At 60.1% G+C, this 25,429-nt stretch overlaps 2 protein-coding genes across 6 annotated transcripts in view; one reads left to right on the forward strand and one right to left on the reverse strand.

Annotated features, from left to right (window-relative positions):
- Positions 1–1,897: 1,897 nt before the first annotated feature.
- On the reverse strand, positions 1,898–24,259 carry TTI1 (TELO2 interacting protein 1). 4 transcript variants are annotated; one of them, XM_075900798.1, is made up of 8 exons: positions 24,121–24,259; positions 17,187–19,525; positions 15,263–15,466; positions 12,966–13,114; positions 10,793–10,933; positions 8,931–9,135; positions 8,170–8,257; positions 1,898–3,542 (listed from the first exon to the last, which is right to left on the reverse strand). In XM_075900798.1, exons 2-8 carry the CDS (start codon positions 19,483–19,485, stop codon positions 3,290–3,292), a joined length of 3,339 nt encoding a protein of 1,112 aa, XP_075756913.1. In that variant the 5' UTR covers positions 19,486–19,525; positions 24,121–24,259; the 3' UTR covers positions 1,898–3,289. The 4 variants fall into 4 exon arrangements, with proteins under 4 accessions (XP_075756913.1, XP_075756914.1, XP_075756915.1 ...); XM_075900799.1 differs by lacking the exon at positions 24,121–24,259 and adding an exon at positions 22,797–23,030; XM_075900800.1 differs by lacking the exon at positions 24,121–24,259 and adding an exon at positions 22,330–22,671.
- The window catches only part of RPRD1B (regulation of nuclear pre-mRNA domain containing 1B), a 48,540-nt gene continuing 46,386 nt past the window's right edge, over positions 23,276–25,429 (forward strand). For both annotated transcript variants that reach the window (XM_075900802.1, XM_075900803.1), the window contains exon 1: positions 23,276–23,426. In XM_075900802.1, the coding sequence (XP_075756917.1) occupies positions 23,276–23,426 (151 nt within the window). The remainder of the gene's footprint in view (positions 23,427–25,429) is intronic.

Consider the following 25,429-nt stretch of genomic DNA (forward strand, 5'->3'; position numbering starts at 1 on the left):
TCCGGCAAGGAGTTCCACAGGTTGACTATACGCTGTGTGAAGAACTTCCTTTTATTTGTTTTAAACCTGCTGCCCATCAGTTTCATTTGGTGGCCCCTAGTTCTTATATTATGGGAACAAGTCAATAACTTTTCCTTAGTCACTTTCTCCACACCACTCATGATTTTATAGACCTCAATCCTATCCCCCCCCCCGTCTCCTCTTTTCCAAGCTGAAAGTCCCAGTCGCTTTAATCTCTCCTCATATGGGACCCGTTCCAAACCCCTAGTCATTTTAGTTGCCCTTCTCTGAACCTTCTCTAATGCCAGTATATCCTTTTTGAGATGAGGAGAGCACATCTGTACTCAGTATTCCAGATGTGGGCGTTCCATGGATTTATATAAGGGAAATAAAATATTCTCCGTTTTATTCTCTATCCCTTTTTTAATGATTCCTAACTTCCTGTTTGCTTTTTTGACTGCCGCTGCACACTGCGTGGACGTCTTCAGAGAACTAGCCACGATGACTCCAAGGTCTCTTTCCTGATTAGTTGTAGTTACATTAACCCCCATCATATGATATGTATAGTTGGGGTTATTTTTCTCAATGTGCGCTACTTTACACTTATCCACATTACATTTCATTTGCCATTTTGTTGCTCAATCACTTAGGTCAGTGAGATCTTTTTGAAGTTCTTTACACAGTCTAATTTGGTCTTAACTACCTTGAACCATTTAGTAGCGTCTGCAAACTTTGCCACCTCCCTGTTTACCCCTTTCTCTAGATCATTTATAAATATGTTGAATAGGATTGGGCCTAGGACTGACCCTTTGGGAACCCCACTAGTTACCCCTCTCCATTCTGAAAATTTGCCATTTATTCCTACCCTTTGTTTCCTGTCTTTTAACCAGTTCTCAGTCCATGAAAGGACCTTCCCTCTTATCCCATGGCCATGTAATTTACACAAGAGCCTTTGGTGAGGGACCTTGTCAAAGGCTTTCCAGAAATCCCAGTACAAACAGACAGACAGACGGCAGGAGTGGGGCTGCGCGAAGGTAACGCCCACGCTCCTGTCACAAGAAATACCCAGCAGCCGCTCTGGTAAAGGGTCGCTGAATGGAGGCGAGAGCCAATGGACACTCCCCTGAGGAGCTTTCAGAAGCGCCCCATCAAACAGGGGAGGGAGAAGCTGGCGCTCTAATAAATCGGAGTCTCCAAGGTGCTGCGGGACTCCCCTTGGTTTTGGAAAGACGTGATATTTACCCGCCTGCGGCCGGGCTCAGACCTCTCTGTTAGCGCCGGCCATGCGCCCTCCTTCCTGCAGCCCCAGCAGTGGTGGAACTCGCACGCCACCTCCCACCGCAGGGCCTGGGGCGCAGACCCTGAAAGCACCCAGGCAGTCAGGTCTCCGCGGGGTCACAGGGCACTTGCAGGGCTACACGACTCCCTTGATCTGCACTGAACCGTCATGTCAGGGCTTCCTCTTGGATTCTCCCGCTCATGTGTGCACGCCAACCTGGCGGTGAGACTTGCTCGCTGGCAGGACACCTCCACCCCCCGTCTGCCTCTCCTGGGATTGAGCCTTGAATTCACTCTGCGAAGGGGGCAAGTCGCTGCACAAGCTAAAGAGCAGAGGGGAATCGGTCCTCACAGCGCCGGGCTTACCGGTCCAAGGTGAGAGCCACGGTGCCCGGCGCCTCGCTCTGGGGTTTGGAGTAAGAGGGTCACTCCCTGGCTACGTAACGTACAGCACGGGCGCGTCCCGCAGCTTCAGGCGTGCCCTGCTCAGAACCAAATCAGCTGGCAGGAGTTCTAAACAGCTGGCTCCCAAACCCGCCGTGGCCTGTCCCTGAGAACTCGCCCCCCCCCCAGGGCTAATTTGTCTAGAACCGGATTAAAAACATGAAATACGCGGCCCCAATCTTTGATACATTTTATTCCCAACAAGCTCACGGTGCAGAAAAACAAGCTATTGCGGGGGGTAGTTTTATGTCTGGAGCCAGACTCCAAACAACATAATTAGCAAAACAACAAAAAAACCAAACCTACGCAGGCGCTGATTTGTGCCAAGAACAGGAAAACTGATGTTCAGCGCAGGCTGACACACACTTAGCCACGTTACAGGTTTACTGCCACGCACCAGTTTAGCTACCAAATTTAGGGTGAAAGAAAAAGAGTTTACAAAACCCAACATGGATCCGAAAGGTTGTGTCCAGTTTTCATTAAAACAATAGGTGTTTCCTCTACGAGCACCCCGGGGCTAGCACCGCAGCGCAGGTCTAGGATAAACAAGGCTTTTGCCACTTTCTTTTCCCTGCTTACACTACATCTGTTTCTGCTTCTCCGACACCTATTTCTCTCCTCCAGTCCTGGTACCAGAGTGTGGGATGCAGCAGTACAGGGCTGGGGGGAGCGCGTGCTCTTTCCGAGTGCTCATTGGCGGCTGCGGAGCACTTTATATCAGCGGGAACGTCCGATATTTTCCCTTTCTGGTGAGGGCTCACGTCTGCATGTACCTGCTGCTGACAGGCACACACAGCAGTGCTTCCAGAGGTCCTCAATTAGCGGGCAGCGCTCTGCTACAGGCCATGCCATGGCGTTCCTGGACTAAAACGCCCTGCCTCCGACCCTCGGCATAGGCCGCTGAAAGGTGGAGAGGGCCGCTGCCCCCCAGACACACAACCTGCCCCCCCCAACCTGACTGAGAACAGAGCAGCGGGAAGCCGCACACCACAGCCTGCAGGGACCCAGGCTACATGATTCTGGCCCAGCACTGGGAAGCAGGGCCACGAATGAGGAGTTCAGGGTGCGGGCTGGGGGGGTGAGGTCTGGGCGGGAGGCAGGGTGCAAGAGTGAAGTGGGGGTGCAGGGTCTGGGCAGGAGGGGGGCTAGCACCAGCCCTGCTCCCCAGTGCTGGGGGGAAGCCCCGAGGGCCAGAGGGGACACAGCTGGTCCCCAGGCCATAGGCTCCTCACCCCGATTTATAGTCACTGAAGCGGGGGTAGGACTCAACTCTGCTGCCGCCTTGTCCGCAGGGCAGGAACGCTGTTACCTTGTCTGGCCTGGGGCAGCACCGGCCGGGCACCGTGCCAGGGCACCAGGCCGCCAAGCGCTTGCCGAGCAGCTGGACACGCTACGGCGTGAGATGCACGCGCCCCTCTGGCTCCGGGGGCGCAGGCCTGGCCGGGCGCTACCCCAGCTCGCCTCAGACGCCTCTGCAAGCGCTGCCCTCGGGAGCCGGGTCTCGGTGCAGGACAGCAAGTGTCTCCTCCGTCCGGTTCTCTGTTCCCAGGCCAGCCAAGGCTTCTCCCTAGCCCAGCGCCTCGCTCAGGGCGCAGGGCTCGTCCTGGGGCCCGGCTTGAACCGTGGCCGCCTCCAGTCGCTGCAGCTCCCTCAGCAGGCCCAGCACGTTGGCGGTGAACTCGTTCCGCAGCCTGCCCGCGCCGCCTAGCTTCACCGGGCGGAGGCTGGGGTGGGGCGGCTCATACGGGAGAGGGCAGCAGGCCTCGTTCAGGAAGAGCCAGGCGGCGTCAGGGTCCACGTGCATCACGTGGAGGAAAACGCTGCAGGGAGGAAGCGGGAAGAAGGGAAACAGAGTCAGAGGGGCCCAGCCGCGCTGGTAAGAGGCTGCTCCGGAAAACTCTGCGCACAGCGGTGCCGGCACACGCAGCACAGCAGCCACGCCCGGCAAACACAGCTCAGCTGGCGAGCGGCGGAAACCGAGTCACCGTTGTAAGCGGAACAAGGGGAGGCGTGAACCGCACAGACCAGCCCCCGGCGGACGGCTGTGCAGGGACCCCTGGGAGGCATCACGCACCGGGGCTGCACGGGGCAGGCCACGAGACAGAGCCACAGCCCCCCTGCAAGCTACTGGTCTGGGCTCGCGTGGGGGGTGTCTGGCTTGGGCACCTTGCCTGAGAACGGGGGGGCTCTGACGTGGGAGGGGACTGCGCACGAGCTTACGGGAGAGCGGTGGCTGCCGGGGCGGGAAGAGGCGAATTTGCACGAGGCCTGGTGCGTGTATTTCTCTGGCTGTCAGTCACCTCTGGGCTTGCCGGTAAAGTGGCTCTTCCACGCCGCATGGGCAGCGGTGTCCAGGCCCGCCTCCCGCCATGGCTAGGCCTGCTCTGCCCTGGAAGAACCCAGGGCCACTGAGGGTGCCAAGCATCTGCCAGGGTTCGGACCCAGGCGTTAGCACCCAAAGATGCACTAAGGGGGATTTGCCAAAGCGCCTCAGTACCCAAGTCCCATTGAAACCAAAGGGAGTTAGGCACCGCAGAAAATCACAGCGGGCAACTCTGCTTCGTTAGGCTCCTCTCATACCGTAGCAATAGGGCCCTGATCCTGCTCACAAGCACACCTCCTTCCGGCAGCATCTGGCTGCAGGATCAGGGCCTTGGAGCATAAGCGCTTTGGGGACACTCGTCTTTGCTTCTGCACAGCGCCCTGTGCGCACACGCGACACATCCGAGCGAAACAGAAACGCGGCACAAAACCAGCCGGATCTGGCTGACACAGGAGCGCTGCGGGGAGTGTGGGGGTAAAACCCTCCTAGCCTGATCTGGCTGACACAGGAGCGCTGCGGGGAGTGTGGGGGGGTAAAACCCTCCTAGCCTGATCTGGCTGACACAGGAGCGCTGCGGGAGGTTGGGGGGGTAAAACCCTCCTAGCCTGATCTGGCTGACACAGGAGCGCTGCGGGGGGTGTGGGGGTACAACCCTCCTAGCCTGATCTGGCTGACACAGGAGCGCTGCGGGGGGTGTGGGGGTACAACCCTCCTAGCCTGATCTGGCTGACACAGGAGCGCTGCGGGGAGTGTGGGGGTACAACCCTCCTAGCCTGATCTGGCTGACACAGGAGCGCTGCGGGGAGTGTGGGGGTACAACCCTCCTAGCCTGATCTGGCTGACACAGGAGCGCTGCGGGGAGTGTGGGGGTACAACCCTCCTAGCCTGATCTGGCTGACACAGGAGCGCTGCGGGGGGTGTGGGGGTACAACCCTCCTAGCCTGATCTGGCTGACACAGGAGCGCTGCGGGGGGTTGGGGGGGTAAAACCTTCCTAGCCTGATCTGGCTGACCCAGGAGCGTTGCGGGGGGTGTGGGGGTACAACCCTCCCCGCCTGATCTGGCTGACACAGGAGCGCTGCGGAGGGTTGGGGGGGGTAAAACCCTCCTAGCCTGATCTGGCTGACCCAGGAGCGCTGCAGGGGATTGGGGGGGTACAACCCTCCCCGCCTGATCTGGCTGACCCAGGAGCGCTGCGGCTGGTTTCTTGGAACCAGACAGAACTTGTTCGGGGTAGGTGGGATTGGGTGCTAGGACCCCCCACCTGTGTATAGGCCCGGGGCCATCTGAGGCACGGATACTGCTGGGGTGTCGGAGGGGTTTTGCTCAGGAGGCTTCAGGCAGGCTGCTGAAGCGCTCTGTGGGACTGGTGTGTGGCCTGTTTGGAGAGGTCACCAGTCTGGGGGCTGTAAGGAGCCCCGAAGCTGAGCAATTCGCCCATAGCGGACGCCCTCAGCTGTGCCCAGACACGGCCCGGTCCGTCACAGGCACCCCTTGCTCCCCGTTCACAACACAGCCCTCTTGCCCTCCCCACTCAGCAGCCAGCGCCGCTCTCAAGCCGGTTAGCTGGCCCCAGAGCAGAGGCACCGGGCTCCCCGCCCGCCTGTACGGGCCTCAGGCCGGCGATTATCTCCTGCGAACCCCAGCGCCGCGCAGCTTAAACAACAACTTGACTTTTACATTTTTAAACTTACTCAGGTTGCTTGGAAACGGCCTGTTTCCATGGCAAAGAATCCTGGGGCTGATCCTGGGGTACAGTCACGGGGATTGTACTGAATTGTGTGGGGCTCAGGTGGGTGGTTTAGCGCACTACAGCCGGCAACGCGCGGCCAATGAGCGCCCGGGCCCGGGCCACGGGGGGCTGTGCTGCTCCGCAGCCGCCGCGGGGAGCGAAAAGGGCCAAAGCTGGCCTGTTTGTTCTGGGGCAGGGCGCAAGGTACGAGCGGTGCAGGCCGCCGGTGTGCCCTTCCCAGGCGTGCGCTCAGCCGTGGCCAACGCCGGGGCGAGCCTGGGACCGCGGCCGGCAAGCAGGACTCCTGGGCGGCTCCTTGCTCGCCCCTCGGCTGTCCGTCTGGCGAGGCCTTTCCTGGAGCCAGAGTCTGGCAGCTTCCCTCAGCCCTGCCTCCCCTTGTCTGTCCCGTGGCTATCACAGGGAGCACCCCCCAGCCGGGGCGCACTCAGTGGAGAGTCTCTGGCCAGCATGTTAGATGCCCTGCCCCCCCTCCATGCTGCGACTCAGTGTTTGCCAGAGGCACTTCCTGCAGCCGGGCACGGGGCTGAAACCCGCTCACCTCACCCGCCAGCTCTGCTCAGCGCCCGCACGCGGGATCCAGGCGCCGCCCGGGGGCAGGGCGCCGCTGCGGCTGGATGGGTCTGTGCTTGCCGCTTGGCCAGGGCTCTGCTTCCCCCTCCGCATCGCACGCGGCCGACCCCGCCCCCCGTCTGGGCGGGATGTCGGCGAGGAAGCACGCCCCCTTGCGCCTTGCAGCCCTACGCTGCTGGCAACCGGACCCTGGGGCGTGCAACAAGCCAGTAACTCGGGCTGCTGTGACCACCTGGAGCTGGGACCGGCCCCGGCTCCCTCTGGGAGTCAGTGCCCAGGGCTCAGGCTGCCCGGGAGACCCGCGCTGCAGCTGCATGGACCAGGCTGAATATTGATCCAAGCGGCTGGTGATTTGCAGCCTGGCTGCCCCCAGGCATGCAGGGACGAAGCCACGGGGAGGGGGGGGACTGACTGTGGGGGCCAGTTGAAGCACGAGGGAACCAAGGGAAACACGTTCCCTGCCACTTACAATCCCCGGTGTTCTCATTTTACAAAGCTCTAGGGCTGAAGCCGCTGCAGACAGGACGCTGAGGTGCGACTGAGCGGTTTTACGGAGGGAAAGGGGCCTCCGGCTGGGTGGGGGCGGGAGGACACTGGGGGTGACTTAGCCAAGAGCTGGCCCTTTGAAAAGCATACGGCGCGCATGCCCAGTGCCAGTGGGACCCCTGGTGTCCGCAGGGCGCGCTGACCCGAACTAAAACCGCTTTCTGAAGTCTGCCAAGGTGTGCGCATCGAACCCCGTAAGGGCCGAGTTAACAACGTCACTCGCCGGCCATGGCATCCTCCCCGGGCCAAGAGAGCTAGGGGTGGGAGCAGGGAGCCAGCCTGCCTGGCTCAGCCCAGGGGCCTACGGCCGACTGCAGAGCGCCTGGCGGGCCGGGCCGTTCCACTCCTGGAAACACAGATGGCGGCGCCAGGGGAACACGAGAGGCTACAAGGCAGGTGTTCCACTCCCCGCCATGCCCTGCCCCCCACTCCCGGCACTACGCCCCCGAGCCCTGCTGGGTCGCACAGTGCTGGACGGGCTCGGGGAGAGAGGAAGGGGCTTAAGGCCCCAAACGTCCCGGTAGAAGGCGGAGCTTTCTGCCCAGCCCGGCGCAGAGAGGAGACGGGCCCCTGCCGAGGCCTGGGCTCTGGCCCCCAGGCGCTGAGCGCACTGCAGACGGGCTGGAGCCTGCAGGACACCAGCCACCATGGTAAAGAGCCCTGCATGCCGCAGGCCAGGCACGTGGGCTGAGCAGGGAGCGCCCCCTGCTCCCGCACACGCGTTTCTGGGAGCGCCCCCTGCTCCCGCACACGCGTTTCTGGGAGCGCGCCTGCCCGGCTCCCTCTGCGGCAGAGAGGCTGGCCGAGGGCACGAGAGCTTTGCGGGCGTGAGCGGCAGACGCGGGGGCTGGCTCCTGAAGACAGCACACTGGGCGCCAGGGGGAGGGGGGGGAAGGGATACAAGGAGCCCGGGGGCGTGCAGTGAGTCTGGCCAAGAGAGACGTGCAACCCGCCAGTGCCGAGCAGCAAGCCCCCGACGCACCGTCCAACGGGGAAATGCGGCCCCAGTACCAAGGCCCCAGGCCCTCGAGTTGGAGGGGGGCTGGGTAAAGCAAAGGGGGCATGTTCTCTGCCAGGTGCAGACGCACGGAGAACACAAGTGCCGCACGGGAGAGGAGCCGGCGCCTCCAGCTTCCCCGGGCGGTGGCTCGTTTCCCCGGTGCCAGCAGGCCCCCCCGGCAGGCTGCTGTGTGCAGGCGCTGGGCCAGGAGAGCCCTCGCCCTCCCCTCAGGCAGACCCCCCGCGGGCAGCGTTACCTCCGGGCGGCCTCTTGCAATGGCGCGGGCTGTCTGGCACTGAGGTACAGCAGGCAGGCGTCTGCCGCGCGGGTCAGGTCGCTCTCGCCTGCAGGAAGGGGCAGACAGGAAGGGCGGGAGGTAACTGATGCTGCTAACGGGGTTCGGGGCTTCTGCGCCTGACAATCCAGCCCAGAGCTCTCCCCCCACCCCCCTGGGGGAGGCCCGTGAGCAGCAAGGGAGACGTCGAGGGCACGCAGACAGGAACGGGGCCCTCAGCCCTGCACTCGTCTCCCCGCCCGCGCAAGGCAAGGGCCGGCCCGGCGTACCGCCGCATGCTCCACACTAGGGAGGGCAAACGAGAACAGCAGAGCGGCCAGGCTGGGTCAGACCCACGGTCCATCGGGCCCAGGGGCAGAGAGCAGCGAGGTTTGGCTGGGCTCTAATCCCCAGCATGACACCTTCTCGCGGGGTGGGAGACAGGCCGCTGACCAGGGGAGAAGGGGCAGCAGTGAGACCCGGGCCCGGTTCTAGGAGCCCTCCTCACCCACGTCTCACAGGGGGCCCAGGGCCGCCAGCCCCCCCGTGCTGGGCTCCAGCGGGGAGGGGGAATGCCAGGCACTGGAACGGGAGGAGCTGGACTGGCAGGGGGAGGACAGAAATCGATCCCAGCGACTGGCCGGCTGTCCTGGCAGTTGTGAAGCGAAGGGAGGTCTCCCCAGGGGAGGGACAGACTGGGGAGGGGAGGGAGGTGGGTGGAGATCTGACCGCCCGGGACTCACCCAAGTCCAGCGTCTCACACAGAGCCCCCAGGCCCTGCAGCACGGCCAGCTGCAGCTTGAAGGCCAGCGTGTGGCTGTACACGGGCCCGGCTCGGGCGCTGACCGGCGCCTGGCTCTCAAGGGAACTTGCCAGCTTGGGCAGGACGTCTGTGGAGAAGCGCCGCCGCAGGAAGTCGCCACACGCCTCGGCCAGGGTACACAGCACCTAGCGAAGATCCAGCCGGCCAGTGGTCACGGGGACGCCCGCGGGGACGCACAGCTGAGATGCACCCTCGGGGCCAGCGACGGGGGAGCGTGGCCCTGGATTGCGGCCTCATGACAGCAACATGGGGCGTGGGGCAGGGAGAGCTGGGCCCTAGAGTCCCTGTGATCTTGGGGAATCACAGACTCTGCCCTGCGTCAGTTTCCCCACCTACAGCTGGGCTAGGCCAATTCACAGACGCCACAGGAACCCCCCCGCTGCGAGTGAAGGGGCGCGAAGGCCAATGGAGCACGGGCCAGGCGTTCCGGCCACGCCACGCGCTAAGTCACCCCTAGGACGCGGGGTGGAAACCGGGATCCACGGCCCTGCGCCTGCAAGCTGCTCCCTAGGCCCAGACCCGTGTCCATGCCGGGCCCCTTCGTGGGGCCAGCCTGTAGACTGGGGCCCTGCACGGGACACGACACCGCTCTGCCTCACAGCGGGATGTGACATCTCCCTCTGGGTCACCTCCCAAGGGGGCTTCCTGCGTGGCTGAGGCTCCGCCTGCTTCTTACAGCCGGGCCTGGGACATCGCAAACGGAAATCTGCTCTGCCTGGCCATTTGTCCCTTCCTGCAGCCCAGCCCCAGGGCGGCTCTGGACTGCCTGGGCCCTGGCTCGGCTGGGTTCTGGGAGGCATTTACCGGTTAACGTTCGCCCTGCAGAGGTTTACACCCCGATCGATTGCCGGGGAGGGGAGAAGGAAAGCCAGCCTGGGGCGCCGGGGCCTTGTCAGTGGCCGTGTCCCTGCCTGGCGTCTGGGAGCAGGGGCAGCAGGAATGTGGGGGAGCGCGCGGCACGCCCGAGCAGGGCGGGAGCAGGTTTTACCTCATTAACCGGCGCGTCGGCGTTAGGTGCACCCCCCAAAGGCGTGAGCCACCAGGACGCCCCCCCAGGAGCAGGGTCTGTTCCATGAGCCCCCTGACTCCGGGGCAGTTGCCAGGGGTGCCGGGGGAGAGGGGAGAGCGCCTCTGGCAGTCAGGCCCTTGGCCCCAGGGTGGGCAGGATCAGCACACTAAGCCATTTCATCCGCCCTGCCACCCCCAGGCCAAGCACGACCTGGGGGTGGGGGAGCACACGAAGTTCCCTCTCCCTGCCAGGGACATGTGGCACCACAGGAAACCACTGGTTCCCTCTGGGTGCCACGTGCCCCTGGCTGGGCGGGGGAGAGACCCCCCCATGCTCTCTTGCCCCACGTGGAGCGTGCAAAGTCTCCTCCCCCGGCATGCGGCACCTACAGGGAACCGCCCTGTTCGGCCTGAGGCCCCACCCCGTTCTGCGGCAGCCCACGACCGCTATCAACACTGGTGAAGTGGCCCCCTACAAAGACCATTGCCCATCCTGCCTTAGGCGGTGGGACGCCCTCCCTTCCGTCTGGCCCCCAGCCACGCTGCCCCAGGACAGTCACTAATGATGCTCTTGCCCACGGGGAGGGCACCAGTATCGTTCCCGGGCAGAGGGTGTCTGCGGGTGATACCAAGCTAGGCTGTGCGGGGGAGCACTTTGCTCCGCCTGGCGGGTTTCAAATTCCCTCGGGACAGAACGCCCCCCAAGCGCGGCGCAGCCAGGGCACGGCTGGGGCCCCGCTCCCTGTGCCCGGCGCGAAGGACGCCGCCCTGTACCTTGAAGGCTCTGAGCACGGCCCGCGGGTCGTCGTTAACCAGGCGGGGGACGAGCGCCGGCCAGGCGCGATGGGCCAGGGGAAGCAGGTGGGTTTCATGGCCCTGCAGCACGGTGACGCAGAGCTCCAGCACGTCCAGGACCTGCATGCGGGGAAGGCACAGCTGTGTCAGAGCGGGGAGGAGAAGAGTCTAGAGCAGTCAGAGCCGCCTCTAGCTCCCCGAGCCAGGTGGGGAGGAAGGCAGGTCGCCAAGGGCGAGGACAGGCGGGCTCCAGCCATCCCGGGAACCGAGCTACCCAGCTCTGACCCCGACATCAAGCTGCATTCCGACCCTTGGGGGCAAGGCAGCCTCCTCGCTCCCTCTAGCCAGCGGTTCTCAAGCCGTTCGGCCGGCGGCCACCCTGCTCCACGCAAGCCTTCCCACGGACCACCTGCCACGACAGAGTGCCTCCGCTTCCCTCTACCTCCCGGACAGGCTCAGCCAGCCACAATAGGCTACCGGAGCGTAAACCCTTCAATCCGCAGCTATAGCACGGGGGAGGGGGAGACGGACGTAACCGGTGAGTCAGGGAATAGTATCAATGAAAATCACCAAGGAGATGAAGCGCTTTAACTTTCTCCGGTTAAGTTACCAAACTTCATTTTAAATGCAGTAAAATATTCATTTATGGGCAAAAGGTTTCAACCTTGTCTCTGTCCATAGCAGGGCTGGGGAACCTTTTTCGGTTTGGGGGCCACTGAGCCACAGGGGAAAAGAAAAAAAAAATCAGCCGGGGGCCGCACAAAAATGAGAGGCAACCCCCCCCCCCAACCCAACCCAATGCTCACTGATGTGGCCTCCAGCTGGGACACCTCATTCCCCTGGCACGCTAGCCCCCATGGCGGGGGTGGAGGGCAGGAGGCGGCATGGAGGATCAAGGTTCACAGCTTCCACAAACCAGGTTAACGTTTCTGGGGTTAGAAGATTCTGTGAGCTCCCCTAGGCTCTGGTGTGGGGCCAGAAATGAAGGGTTCAGTGTGCAGGAGGGGCTGCCAGGAAGTGGGATAGGGATGAGGGAGAGCATGGGGTGTCTGGCCAGGAGGGAGGGTGCAGGAGCGGGTTGGGGGGTCTGGGAGGGAGGGAGGTTGCAGGACTGGGCTGGGGGTTACGTGAGGGGGATGCGAGTGCGGGGTCTGGGCATGAAGGTATGGGAGTGCTTATGTCCCCGCCGCTCCTAGGCCCCGCCTCCTGCTGCTCCCATTGGCCGTGATTCTGGCCAATAGGAGCAGCAGGGAAAGCCTCCAGGCGAGCGGTCTCCCTACTGCCGTTCCCCCAGCCGGGGAGGGAGAGCAGCAGCACGCGGAGCCGCTGGTCTCCCCCGCAAGCTGGATCTGGCCCATGAGGCTCGGCCTCCCCTCCTCCGCAGCGGCAAGCCGGCGCTGGTGCTCTGACCCCCGGAGGGGAGGGGGGGAGCCATGGGGCTGGAGCGCCAGGGCCAGCTCCCTGTTGCAGGGGGCGTGGGCGACTCAGCCTCAAGCCATGGCCCCCCTGCAAGGTGGTGCGGCCCGCAGTGTGAGAGCCACCGCTCCATCAGACACAGCCGCGGCCCACCTAGGCTCCGGCTTGCCAGCCCTCGGGGGCTCTGCCCTGGCTGCGGTTAGATGCCAAGCAGGGTTGCCAGGCGGCCAGGATTGACCTGGACTCCCTAGTATTTTTGCCTCCTGTCCGGTAAAAAAAAAAATTCAGAAAATCCTGGACACTGAAAATGGCCGAAACTTTCGGATTTTTTTCCCCAGCCAGGAGGCGAAAATCCCGGGTGCTTACGGGGTTCCACAGGGGAGCTGTCCAGCTCGGAGCAGGGAGGCAAGATGGCAGCCAGTCGCTGGCAGACTGTTCGGGCCAAAAAGCCTCAAAAGCGTTTCTTAAAGGGGCCACGCTTTTTTTTTTTGGCTCAAAAACTTTGGTCTCCCCCCTGGTGATTTTTTTTTGGGGGGGGAGGGGTGTGTACGGTATTTTTGGTTAAACCATCTGACAACTCTAATGCCAAGGTGGGATGGCCTCCTCCTAGTGGCACGAACGGCAATGCCCCCCACTTGGGCAAAGCAACAGTCCCCACAGTGGGCACCCCCAGCCCCTGCAAGGCCGGGCAGCGGGCGCTCCCAGTGGCCCCGTGCGGCACGCGCCCCGTGCTGACCTTCAGCCGCACACGCAGACTCTTGTCAGACAGTAAATGGCAACAGCGCTCCATCACGTCCTTTGCGATCCGGGCGTGGGCGGGCAGCGGCAGCTCTCCCTCGGCCCCAGCGTCGCCCATCTCCAGCTCCGGTGGGGCGGGTGGCACCTCTGGAAAACAGGGCAGCTTGCAGTGGTGGGAATGAGCCAGCTGGTTCCCACTTCCTGGCACTTTGCCAGCGTCTCCCCGGGGCGCTGGTGACAGCAAAGCTGTGCTCTGGGGTCAAACGCGAAACTGACCGGGGGGGAGCAGTGAGTGTTAGGGAGTCAGCGTGTAGATAGCTACACGATTAGCCAAGAAGGCCCAGCTTATTGGTTAATCTTGTCGACCACGCGCATTCCCCGCCCCCAGGTCTACCTGCCCCCCTAACCTCCGCACTGCTGCCTCTGATAGAGAGGCAGCAGCTCAGAGGTTGAAGGGGCAGGTGGATCTGATGCTCGTGGGGAGCCGGCTCAGGGGGATAGGGCATTCACCTGGGGAGGAGGGCAGGGTGGTGAGCTGAAGTCCCGCCCACCTTGGGAGCAGCCGGACAGCCAACACCAGCTGGCACAGAACTGGCTCTGGCATTGAGAAAGCAGGATAAGAGGCCTTCTGAAGGGAGGGAGGTGGGTAGGTTCTGACGTGGCTTAGGGGATAGGGAATTCTCCAGTAACTTAACCAGGGCATTTGCCTGGGGAGCACAGGATTGTGGGTTTGAGCCCCACTCATCCCATGAGCAGCCAGGCAGCCAACACCAGTTGCCCTGGGGATGGAGCTGGTTCCCGCACTAGGAAGCCAGGATAAAGGACACACTGAAGGTAGGGAGGTGGGGGTGAGTCCTGGAGTGGACTAGGGGATAGGGCTGCTGCCTTTGGAGCGCAGGGTTGGAGGTTGGCACCCTACCTACCCCACAGGCATCAGCTCCTGCAGATCTGCCTGCCCCCTACAGAGACCGGGGGGGATGAGGGACAAGCAGGAGCCAGCGCTGGGGGTGGGGGAGCTGGCTTAAAAGCTGGTGCCCCACAGCACCAGCTCCCCAGTGCTGTCTGCTTCCCCCATCCCTCTGCTGCTGCCTGTATCAGAGGCAACAGCATGGGGAAGAAGGGCTTCTGCAACGCAGCCCGGGCCTGAAGTGGACCCAGGCTTGCTGCGGACAGAGACTACACCGTGGGATATGGGGCAACCTCCATCCACAGGGAGCAGACAGGAGCTGCTGCCTCTGAGAGGGATCTGCCTGGGGAGCTGCTTTTTAAGCAGGCTCCCCTTGCAGACTGGATCCCACCTGCTGCTCCAGGAGTAGGGCCAGGCCAGGCCAGTCCCCCTCTCCCCCTGCTGCTCCAGGAGTAGGGCCAGGCCAGGCCAGGCCAGGCCAGGCCAGGCCCCCTCTCCCCCTGCTGTTCCAGGAGTAGGGCCAGGCCAGGCCAGTCCCCCTCTCCCCCTGCTGCTCCAGGAGTAGGGCCAGGCCAGGCCAGTCCCCCTCTCCCCCTGCTGTTCCAGGAGTAGGGCCAGGCCAGGCCAGTCCCCCTCTCCCCCTGCTGTTCCAGGAGTAGGGCCAGGCCAGGCCAGGCCAGGCCAGTCCCCCTCTCCCCCTGCTGTTCCAGGAGTAGGGCCAGGCCAGGCCAGGCCAGTCCCCCTCTCCCCCTGCTGCTCCAGAAGTAGGGCCAGGCCAGGCCAGTCCCCCTCTCCCCCCCAGGCCCCGGGCTATATGGGTATAGAATAGTCGAGTCACTGCTAAGATTTCATGTGGTTACACAACCATTCAATTAACAGCATCTAACACCCCCAGCGCGTCTTACGGGGAAAGGCCGATTCCGTTTCCTATGTCAAACTGGCACGTGCCCTCCGCCCTCCACCCAGAGCCTCTGGTTTTCAAACCGGCTTGGACGAGCAAGGAAAGCCCTGGGTGTTTGGAGGTCAGAGCTGCAGCACACTGATGTGGCGAGAAGGCAAAGGGTCCCCTCTGGAAAGTTTCTGAAGGGCCTTGGCTAGAGCCAGGGAAGAGACACCAGAATGCCAGTGCAGGAAAAGCCGCACAAGCCTGGAAAATGGCTGCTGAATACACCACGTGTCCAGCATCAGCGGGGCCTGCGGACTCGGTGTACGACCGGCGTGTGGCTGTGGCCAATGGGACCTGGGACCTGGCCCCTGGCGGCCTGCTACTCAATCAACATTTGGCCTAAGCATGTGGCTGGTGCTCTTGGAGCGTCACCGAGCGCAGATCAGGGAGAGCCACAAAGTATTCCCGCTTTCTCCCCGTCTCCCCTTAGACAATCACTGACCCTCGTCCTCCTCGCACGGCAGGGTGCCCTCTGCAATCTGCTTCTGCCTGACGTAGTCCAGGAAGAACTGTTCCACCTCTTGCCCCAGCGGGGTAATTCCAGGCCCGTCCCCCTGCTGCGGGGCTGCTCGGAGGGAAGGGCTGTTCAGCTGCTCCAGGGTCTGCTCTTTGGGGTGCTCCTCGCTGCTCACCACAAACCATTGGACTGCAGAAGAGAGGCACGAAGTGTCGCGAGGGCCCAGGCTCCCCTCCCCTCGCTAGCTACCCCCCGGGGGCTCTGAACAGGCAGGATCAGTCTGCACAGCCCGAGGCAGACACACAGGAGAGCCTGAAAGGGGCGAGTCCTGGAACTCGGCCCCTGCAGTCAGACAGCCGGACTCAAGAGAAACCCGCCAAATGCAGCCCTGGGACACCCCCACGATCAAGAGAATGCCAAGGCAAGGAGCGAATCTTGGCCCTCCTCTTCCAAAACAGGTGCCAAGTTCTGCTACTGGAGCCTCAACCAGCGGCCAGACGGGGTCGGACCAAAGGTCCACCTAGCCCAGTGCCCTGTCTGCCCCGGACAGTGCCTCATGCCAGGTGCCCCCGAGGGAGTGAACAGAACAAGGAACCACCAAGAAATCCCTTCCGCTTCTGACACAGAGGCCAGGGACACCTCCCCTGCCCAGCCTGGCTAACAGCCATTGACGGACCCACCCTGCGTGGGTTTATCTGGTGCTTTTCTGAACCCTGGGTAAGTCCTGGCCTCACCACCTCCTCTGCCCACGAGCCCAACCACACTAGCAAAAGTGCAGATTTGAAAGGGAATCCTCTGAACTGTCATTCATGCTAAAATTCGACACTTTACGCCTCGGTCTCAACAAACAATCTAGTTATCTTACCCATTACCAAGATAGCTTCCCCAATTATCACCTCTAATATCATTAGCTCACAGACATTTACCTTCCCCCCTCCGCCCCCCCGCATCCCCCTTCGGTTCTGAAATTTGATTTGTCCTTTTCTTATGTGTTCATTTTTTTAAATCGTATCCTTTGCTATATATGGCTGTGACTATTTTCTTCCACTATTTGATCTGAGGAAGTGGGTCTGGCCCACGAAAGCTCATCATCTAATAAACCATCTCGTTAATCTTTACAGTGCTACATAGCCCTGTATTTTGCTTCAGCTACACCAGACTAACACGGCTACATTTCAGTCACTGGAAAAGACTCCTGTGACCAGGCAAAGGGGGCACACCGGGCAGCCGGGCGGGGTCAGCGCCGAAGTCTGTCTGCACGTCCTGTCTCCGACTGTGCATCGGAGGAAGGGGGCAAGAACCCCGTGGGAAAATCTGCCTTGCACGAAGGTCTCGGCCTTGGGAGGGGTTCGCTCCCCACTGTTGTAGTTCTGGAATGACACTTCTCACTCGGGCTAGGTGCTTGTTACCCTGGGCTGAGGTTCTAGACCTGCCCCCCCCCACTGCTGGGATGGAAGGCCCTGGACACGGTTTCACAAAAGGCCTCTGCAGCTCCCATGTCTAAGCAAACCGCAGCAACCAATGGCTTAGACCCCTCTTCTTCCCCGCCTGCAAACCTGCCTGGAACGACTTCCGACCTGCCACTGTGGCTGGATTCTCCTGCCTGGTCCCTGCAGAATACGATTTCCCACCGCTCTCCCTCCCTGGCTCAGTGATACCTGCCTTCAATATGAACCCCGCTGGCACGGGGACCATGACCCTCTGTCCCTGGGCTGGCCCGTCCGCAAAGCCCTAGGGCCAGGCGCAGTTCTAGCTCCGCCCCCTTTACCAGCCCTGTACGGTTACGTCCGTGCTTTTCGGAAACTCCTGCTGGCCTGCCGGAACGTTCCATCTGTGCTCAAGGGGTGACGAGGGGCACGCTTTACGTGGCAGCGAGGCAGAATTACTCAGAGGCAGACTACTTAACTACCTAAAGCTGTCATTAACGTGGACAGGAGCCCCAGGAAGGAGAAAGCTCGGTCGTCATAAAACTGATCCAGGGTAACCAGGACATCTTGGATCACATCCTCCACCAGCGGCAGCAAGCTGGCATCCGAATGCCTCAGCATGGCCTGCAGGACCCGTGAGGCGTGCGGCTGATGGGCCACCCGACGCAGGTTTAGGGAAATCCCATTGACCAGATAGTCCGAGTTGGCGTTGATCAGACGCTGCACGGAGCCGTAGCCACAGGCCTGGCACACGTCCCCCAGGGCTCCTATCGCCGCCTGACTGACAAGCAGTGTGCCGTCCCCGGCCTTCTCGAGCACGGGGTAGAGGGCTGATGCTAGGAGCAAGTGGAACTCTTTCCCCAGCGCATGGGCAAAGCAGCCTACCCCCTCCAGCTGGATGCAGATTTGCCAGATGTTGCTGTTCATGGAGCGGATGGTGGGGCTGGGGGCTGAAGAAAGGGAGGGGGCTGAAATCACAGGGCTGCCGTGTGCCCCTCCGGGGATAGCATGAGCTCCTGAGTGAGTTAACTCCTCGCTAGCTCCCTCGCTGTCGAGGCTGGTGAGCAGATACCAGTTGGCCGGGTCAGTATATTCTTCGAGGACGGATGTTACAGACCCTTTGAGATCTTCCATGCTCACGGCAGTTTCCCTTTCGTGCAGAACATCTACCCCCCGTCCAGCAGCTCCTGTGATCAGCTCGTTGAGGACCATGGCAGCCTGCTTCCGGTACGCCACAGATTCACTGTACAGCCCCATGAAATGATCCACCAGCAAGTAGAGGTTCCCGTAGTAGCCGAGGACCCGGCAAACCTGTTGAATGAGCAAGAAAATCCGCTCATCGATGAAGAACCGGAAGTACTTCTTCTGCCCTTTGCCCTCCTGCAAGAGCCCAGAGGGCTCCCCCAGAGAGCCATCAGGGCCCCACCGTCTCGCCTCCACAATCTTCACATCAGTCACATCCAGCTCCAGAACTTGCATCAGGGCTTTGGAGAGACGCTGGAGGTGGGCTGCAGAGTTGAGGACCACGTTCACCTGAGGGCCCAGCAGCTTCAGGTAGCCAAGTAATAAGTTCAAGGTCGAGAATTTGCCTTGATCATCCTGGGAGTTCATCAGCCGTGGCAGGGCTGTGGCGAGGGAATGCAGGTTCTCTGACAGGACGTCCACAAGAGCCCTGTTCTCCGCTACCACCCTCAGCCCCGCGATGCTCCTGAGGACCTCACGACACCTGCATTGCACCTCCTGGCTTTCATCGTTAACAAGCCCAACCAAGGCTTTCAACAGGTGACCAAGAGATTCCTCCAGTGACTGGCTGCACTTCAGCAGGAGGTGGTGAACCAGCTCCATCAGTTCCAGCCTTACCTTCCAGTGAGGGTGAAGGCAGGCAAACTCAACTATCCTGTGGATGAGGAGAGAGACTTTCCCCGCAGTGCTTTTCACCCACTCCGGCCCTCTGTGGACCACAAGTTCAGAGAGGCTGCTCTGTTCCACCGAAGGCTTCTCTTTGTCCCTTGAGATAGTGGCTAGTTGATCATCTGCCATTACCATGCTGACTATGTGACGGAAGAGCCTGATGGCAGACACAGGGACCATGTGGCCTTGTTTGAGGTCCCCAGTAATAACCCGGGACAGGGCCATCGAGAGCCCAGGGAGAAAGGAGGCAAAGAGATTGCCACAATGTCTGATTTCCTCCGGGTCTAGGTGCCGATGAGGCTCCTCCTGGCAGTCACACTGCAGAATTAGGACCTGCAAACACTTTAAGGCCGCCAGCTTAATGGGCTTGGCTTTCTCTCGTTCCGCCAAGGCCAAAAGCAGCGACACAGCAAAGCCCAAGTGAGGAAGGGTGGAAGGCTGATACAGCGTCAGGAGAATGTCCCCATAAGCTGAATGCATCAGGACATGGAGTGCTTGGATGACGCTCAGCTTTAGCTCCTCTGACAGCGGGGCCGGCTGCTGCACACCGGACGGAGATAGACACGTGCAGAGCTCGGAGAAGAGCTCCTGAAGGAGGTCCTGCTTCTTCACGCAGGTGGCCGACAGGATGGAGGAGATGCACTGCACCACGCTCTGGACAAGACTCTCCCGTTTGGGGCCCGGGGTCTTTAGGGTGAACCTCAAGGGGAAGAGGACATATTCCTGTAGTTCCTGCAGGGCCGAATCACTGACCGACTGCAGCCGAGCCTGCAGCTGCTCGACGTTCTCGCTAGTCTGCACCTTCGTTAGCTGGATGCAAGCCGGGCGCAGGAGCCCGAAGGCTTCCTGCGGGGTGTCAAACACTGCCATTGTCCAGCAACCCGCTTCTTAGGCGCCAGCAGGTAGCATCCTGCGGGAAGGAAAGAAAAGCAATGCCTTCTTCAGCGAGAGCAGCATTAAAACCACGGCCATCTGTTCCTTACTGATTAGCCAGCCCCACTGTGCTCAGAAAAGTGTGACAGTGCATATTGCAAAGTAAAAGGTAATTCAATTCATTTCTCGCTAAGTGGTATGAAAAGCATTCCGATTATTATGCACTAGCTCTTTAGGCTTCTACTCTAGACGTGCTTTGAGACCTATATAAGAACTTGGCATTATTTACGATTAGCATTAAAAGTGTATGCTCACCACCCATCCACCCTTACCTATAGAAATCTCTAGTTTCATGTGTGTAAGTGAAAATGGTCCACTCTGTGTTAGTCACGTCTGGCTCTAAGAAAAATAAGCCAGTACTGATTATGGGCTTTTAACACATAGCTCCAGACCCGGGGAAGGGGGCTGTTTCTTAGCACACATCCAGTGACTATTTTGTACACAAATTCCTCTGTAGAGTTGCCAGCAGGATGGATTGAGCCTGGTATCTCTAGTGTTTGGCTCTGCCTCCCCCAGACTTACAGCAGTATTTCAGTTGGGTTTTTACAGCATGGTGGGATCAAATCAAGTAGTTAACGGGGAGGACACATTTTTAAAGCACTCAGATACTGCCAGATGCAGACAGGGGCCTAATGGGCTTTTCAAAAGCATCACAGGGCCCTTGGCACTTCTTAATCTCCTGTTAGGTATTTAGCTGCATCTGCAGGTGCCTAAGAATGTTTAAAAACCTGGGGTTTGGTCTGGAGGAATGGGGGTAAACTGTTAGAACAAAGGTCGTACCCCAGCGCAGGTAGGGAGATGGTAGAAGAGATCTACCCGAGTCTGCTGAGCTAAAGTGCAGCACAAGCAAAGCGTGTGTGCTGATACACGGGATGTGCACATGATGGGGTAGGGAAGGACTCTGCCGACCGATTAGTGTGCTTTGGTGGCTAATGAGCATTAGTGTGCAGTGCTGTTCCATACTGGAAACCATACAGGCTCTCACTGGGGACAATCCATTTGTGATGAGGACCCTATTTCGAAAGGTCTTTTCTGAACTCCCTATTCCAGCCTTCAAACAACCCTAGCTCATCAGAAACAAGCTCCAGTGAGTCCAGTGTCTCATGCAAATCTGCAGCCCCAGCTCCACTGCTTTGATGATCCATACCCCTCGTCACACACCTTTCACCGTCCCAGGATCCTACACAGGCCTGCCACAACATGTGGTGAACCTCATCCAGCACACCCAATGCCCTGGTCACAACACGAGGGTGAAACCGACCACAGTGCACGCTGAGGAAGTCAGGAAAACACCGTATCACCCGTGGCAAAACACTCCTCACAAAGTGCTCGCTCTGAGCAGGGTGCCTCTTCCCCAAAGGAAACCTGCGCAACACCATCAAAATATGAGCCTGGGAGCTTTGTTCAACACTAAAAATCATGGGCTGACTAGAGATGTGGGATTTATGGCTTATTATAACAATTTATAACCCACTAACCTCTCCTTAGCGTCACCCCAATCTCTCTAGGACTGCAGGAGTGTCAACCAACCACTGCGCTTTGAACAGTCCCTTGAAATAGGTGCTAGCTACCGATGCAAACATGATTCTGGAGTGTTGTGAGCAAGACACGAGAAGTCATTCTTCCACTCTACTCTGCACTGATTAAGCCTCCGTTGGAGGATTGTGTCCAGTTCTGGGCACCACGTTTCAACAGAGATGTAGAGAAATTGGAGAAGGTCCAGAGAAGAGGAACAAAAGTTATTAAAGGCCTAGAAAACATGACCTATGAGGGAAGACTGAAAGAGTTGGGTTTGTTTAGTTTAGAAAAGAGAACACGGGGCCGGACGGACATGACAGCTGTTTTCAAGTATCTAAAAGGGCGTCACAAGGAGGAGGGAGAAAAATTGTTCTCCTTGGCCTCTGAGGACAGGACAAGAGCAATGAGCTTAAATTGCAGCAAGGGAGGTTTAGGTTGGACATTAGGGAAAACTTCCTACCAGTCAGGGTGGTTAAACACTGGGATAAATTGCCTGTGGAAGTTGTGGAATCTCTGTCACTGGAGATATTTAAGAGGAGGTTGGATAGACATCTATCAGGGATGATGTAGACAGTGCTTGGTCCTGCCGTGAGGGTAGGGGACTGGACTCGATGACCTCTTGAGGTCCCTTGCAGTTCTAGTGTTCTATGATTCTATGCCAAACAGCTTGTGGGTTGCTATGAGGCTCTGACCCCATTTCCCACACCCGAAGCTGAGCTCAGTGTGAGCTTGATAGCTTGTCTCTCTGCCCAACAGAAATTGGTGCAAGAGAAGATACTGTAATCCCCCCTCCCCCGGTCTTCCTACAGAGAATCTAACAGGTACCTGCTAGAGATATAAAATTATGTTTAATTGTTTAACTGTAAATTAAAGGGGAGGGCAGGCAGAGAGGGAAATGGGAGGAGGGGGTTACTCCAGCCTGTCTGGAGTGACTCCCCTGCTGTCCTTCTCCGACGCAGGGAGAGGCTGCACTATCAAGCCAGGATGCCCTGCGGGCCGGGGATGTGCCACTGGCAGGAGGGGAGCTGCTCCAGCCCCACTGGTTAACCTCACCCGGTAAGACTGAGGCGTAGCGGTTAACCCATCAAACACTCACACTTCTAGTACCTGTCGTCTTCCCTCCCCCTCCTCCTCCTCCAGGGCCAGATTTACACACAAGCTGCAGTTTGGGGACTCAGCAGATGAGGAGCCTCTAAATACAAACCAATGGCTAGTTTTTAGCTGCATCCTTGCCCACCTACCGGCATAAGCCCAAATACTAACCGTTATTATTTCTACTGCCACTGTCCTTTCCGTGAGGATAACACGCACGTTCTGTAATGCTGCGGGGCACGGCCTAGGGGCGCAGCCAGTCTCAAGCCCCCCAAGCCCCAGTGCTTGGCTCTCCCAGTAGCACCGAGGGAGGCTCTGGGGGGGCCTGGGGGCTTGGCCCCGCCAGGTTTGGGGCAGCCGGTGCCTACAGGCGGCCCCTGGCTCGCAGCAGCGAAGGGACCCACAGGCAAGGCTGGGGGGCAACCAGAGGGGCGCAGGCCGCAGGGCAGGGGAAGCCAGACCCCCCCCCCCCCCCGTGCTCCCCTCCTGGCCCAGCAACTCCAGCGCCCCGGGTCTGCCCTGCCCTGGGGCCCCGCCCCCTGGAACCCCCAGGCTGGGGGGCAGGACCCCCCTGGAATCCCTGCCCAGGGCTGGGGGGCAGGGCCCCCAAATCCCCTAGCCCCTCCCCCTTCGCCTACCTGCTACCGAGCGACACTCACAAGGGGGGGGGGCATATGCCGGAAGTAGCGTGAACCAGCGACCGTCTCAGTGAACTCGGGAGCACAGTAAAAAAAGTCCCCACGCGGCCAGGGCAGGGAGAACGAGAAAAGTCTCAGCTGAGCGCACTGCGCATGCGGAGGCGGCCCGGCCCTAGGACATCAGTCCCAGTGGGGCGCACGACGCATGCGTCCTCGCCTGGCGCCGGGGAAAGGTTTGAAGGCTCCGCGGGAGTCGCGGCGCATGCGCCGCTTTCCCGCGCCCGCCTGTGGCCCCGGGCGAGGTGCGCGCTATAACTGGCCGCACGAGGCGGGGGTCTCTTTTCCCTGCTGGCGACCCGTAGCATGGAGCCCTTTGACCCGCCGCGGCGGGGTGAGAGGTCGGGTGGCCATCTTGTGGCGGTTGGTCGGCGCTGAGGCAGCGCCGCGCCCCCTCCCCCGGGCCGGGCCGGCCGGGCGCCATGTCCTCCTTCTCGGAGTCGGCCCTGGAGAAGAAGCTGTCGGAGCTGAGCAACTCGCAGCAGAGCGTCCAGACGCTGTCGCTGTGGCTCATCCACCACCGCAAGCACGCGGGGCCCATCGTCTCCGTGTGGCACCGGGAGCTGCGCAAAGGTACCGGGCCGGCCCGCGCCTTCACCGCGCGGCCCCGGAAGTCCGGCGGCCCCGGGGCGAGGGGGGGGCGTCAAGTGTCTGTGGCACGGGGCCCCGCGTGACCCCGCCCCGAGAGTCCGGGGGGAGGGGGGGGAACGTGCCGCGAGCCGCCCCCCCCCGTGGCCGGGCGCGAGGTGGGGCGGGCGCGGCTCGTGGCAGCCGCGCGCTCTGGCAGGCGGGGCCGCGTTTCCCTGCGCGGGGCCGGGCGCCGCCGCCTCGCCCCGCTGGCTCACGGGAGTGCCCGGCGGGATGGGGGGGGGGGGGAGGTTTAAAAGAGTTGTGCCGTGTCCTCACGCGCCTGTAACCCTTGTTACTTGCAGAAGGTATGTCGCCCCGGGCCGAGGGGAGTGAGATAAGTGGCTGCAAACGTCTGTGTAATCTGCGCGCTCTGTCGTGCATCGTCTGTATCCTTGTGTGTGTGGGGCCCGGTGCTCAGACAGGGCTGTGTTCCCTCCTGCGCAGGGCCCGGCTGCTTACGAATAACTGGTTTATTTGCCGAGAAATAAAATGTGGTAGTTGGTCCTTTTAATCGAAACCCTAGGAGCCCAGATCAGAACATTGATAAATACCTTTTCTTTTAACTCCTAGAAATAGCATCGTCAAAGTAGCCGACTTACCATTGCTTCAGAGACAAAATAGCATTTTTCCAACGTACCTTTTCTTTAGGCACTGCTTCAGGGTAGAGGGGTGTTATGCCTCCCACAAAGGTTTTTGAGCCTTCTTTCCCTGGGAGCCCATCCGTTGCAAGTGTCTGCACAGCTTTTGCAATGAACCTTTCCCCTGGATCCTTAGACTCGGTCTGGCAGGGCTTGTGCTCATACTCCATAGACAGCGTTTTGAAGTTGTGTCTGGGGCTGGAGCTCAGGTTCTGAAGTAGGGTTGTTAAATATTGGTTAATTGAATAGTTGAGTAACCTCACGAATTCTTATCCGTTACTCAACTACTCTGTGTCCCTGGGAGCAGGCCAGCAGCTAGTGCAATCCAGCTGCACTCCCAAGGAGTCCCCTGTCATCCTGTGCTGCTGCCTTTGTACTAGAGGCAGCAGTGCAGGGTACCAAGCCGGAGCTGGTGTGTGAGGAGACCCTGTTTAAAAACCAACTCCCCATACAGACTGGCTGCCTGTTATACAGGGGTGGCAGTAACCCCTGTCAGGGGGATGGGAGAGGTGGGTCTGAGGTCCTGGACCCAGCATGACCTGGAACTGATCCAGACTGCCTGCCCGCCTACCACCTGATACCCTGGCTGCGGCTCTGCATTTAAAGGGTAGGTCCCAGACCCCTCACAAGCCTGGACTGAGACATGCTGCTGGCCAGCCTGCTAAGAAATTTACTGGAGGGGGAGAATGTGTGTAGTGTATAGCATCAACCTATAAGCTTTTGCTTATTGGGTAATTGGTTAATCAACTATATTATTACATCCCAATTCTGAAGTGTACACTTCTCCCTGGGCTTCAACTGCAGATGCAACTTCAGACTGCAGTCTATATAGCTATTTTAGAGTGCTAGCAGAAGTCCTGCCTGGCAGTTTGTCAGCCCAGCCTGAGAATCTCACTTCTACTTGCTCTAAAATGCTGTGTAGGCTAGCCATGTAAAAGTGTAATCGCTTAAATGGGTAACAGGTTACCCAAATGGTTACATGCTGGCTCCTGGTTAGCTGGCTGCTGCCTCAGTACTAGCAGTTTGGGGTGGCAGGTGGGAGCCAGTATGCACAGAGAGTTGGCTTAAAAGCCGGCTTCCAGCATACACTTGCTCCTGGTGTCCTGGCTCCCTCCCTGTGCTGCTGAGATTCTTTGTATGAGAATCTGCAGTGTGGGGCAGCAGCTGGCTCCCTGGGAGTGGGGCTGGGAGCCCACACTGGCTGCCAGCCGTGCTCCTGAAAGCTAACCTGTAACCGTTAAAACGTTTAGCAGCTACGCTACACGGTTACAATAATAACAAGACTGTTTTACTCTTGCAGTTTACAAT

Source organism: Pelodiscus sinensis, chromosome 18, assembly GCF_049634645.1.
Source record: "Pelodiscus sinensis isolate JC-2024 chromosome 18, ASM4963464v1, whole genome shotgun sequence".
NCBI classification, from domain to species: Eukaryota; Metazoa; Chordata; order Testudines; family Trionychidae; genus Pelodiscus; species Pelodiscus sinensis.

What these genes read in the sequence shown, in the direction of transcription:
- TTI1 (XM_075900798.1), bottom strand. Translation starts at nt 19,485, where the DNA reads ATGGCAGTGTTTGACACCCCGCAGGAAGCCTTCGGGCTCCTGCGCCCG. An exon ending in GTGTGAGACGCTGGACTTGG is followed by an intron (nt 8,258 to 8,930) that starts GTGAGTCCCGGG and finishes CCCTTCCTGCAG; the next exon opens with GCGAGAGCGACCTGACCCGC. An exon ending in TTGCAAGAGGCCGCCCGGAG is followed by an intron (nt 3,543 to 8,169) that starts GTAACGCTGCCC and finishes TCCTCCCTGCAG; the next exon opens with CGTTTTCCTCCACGTGATGC.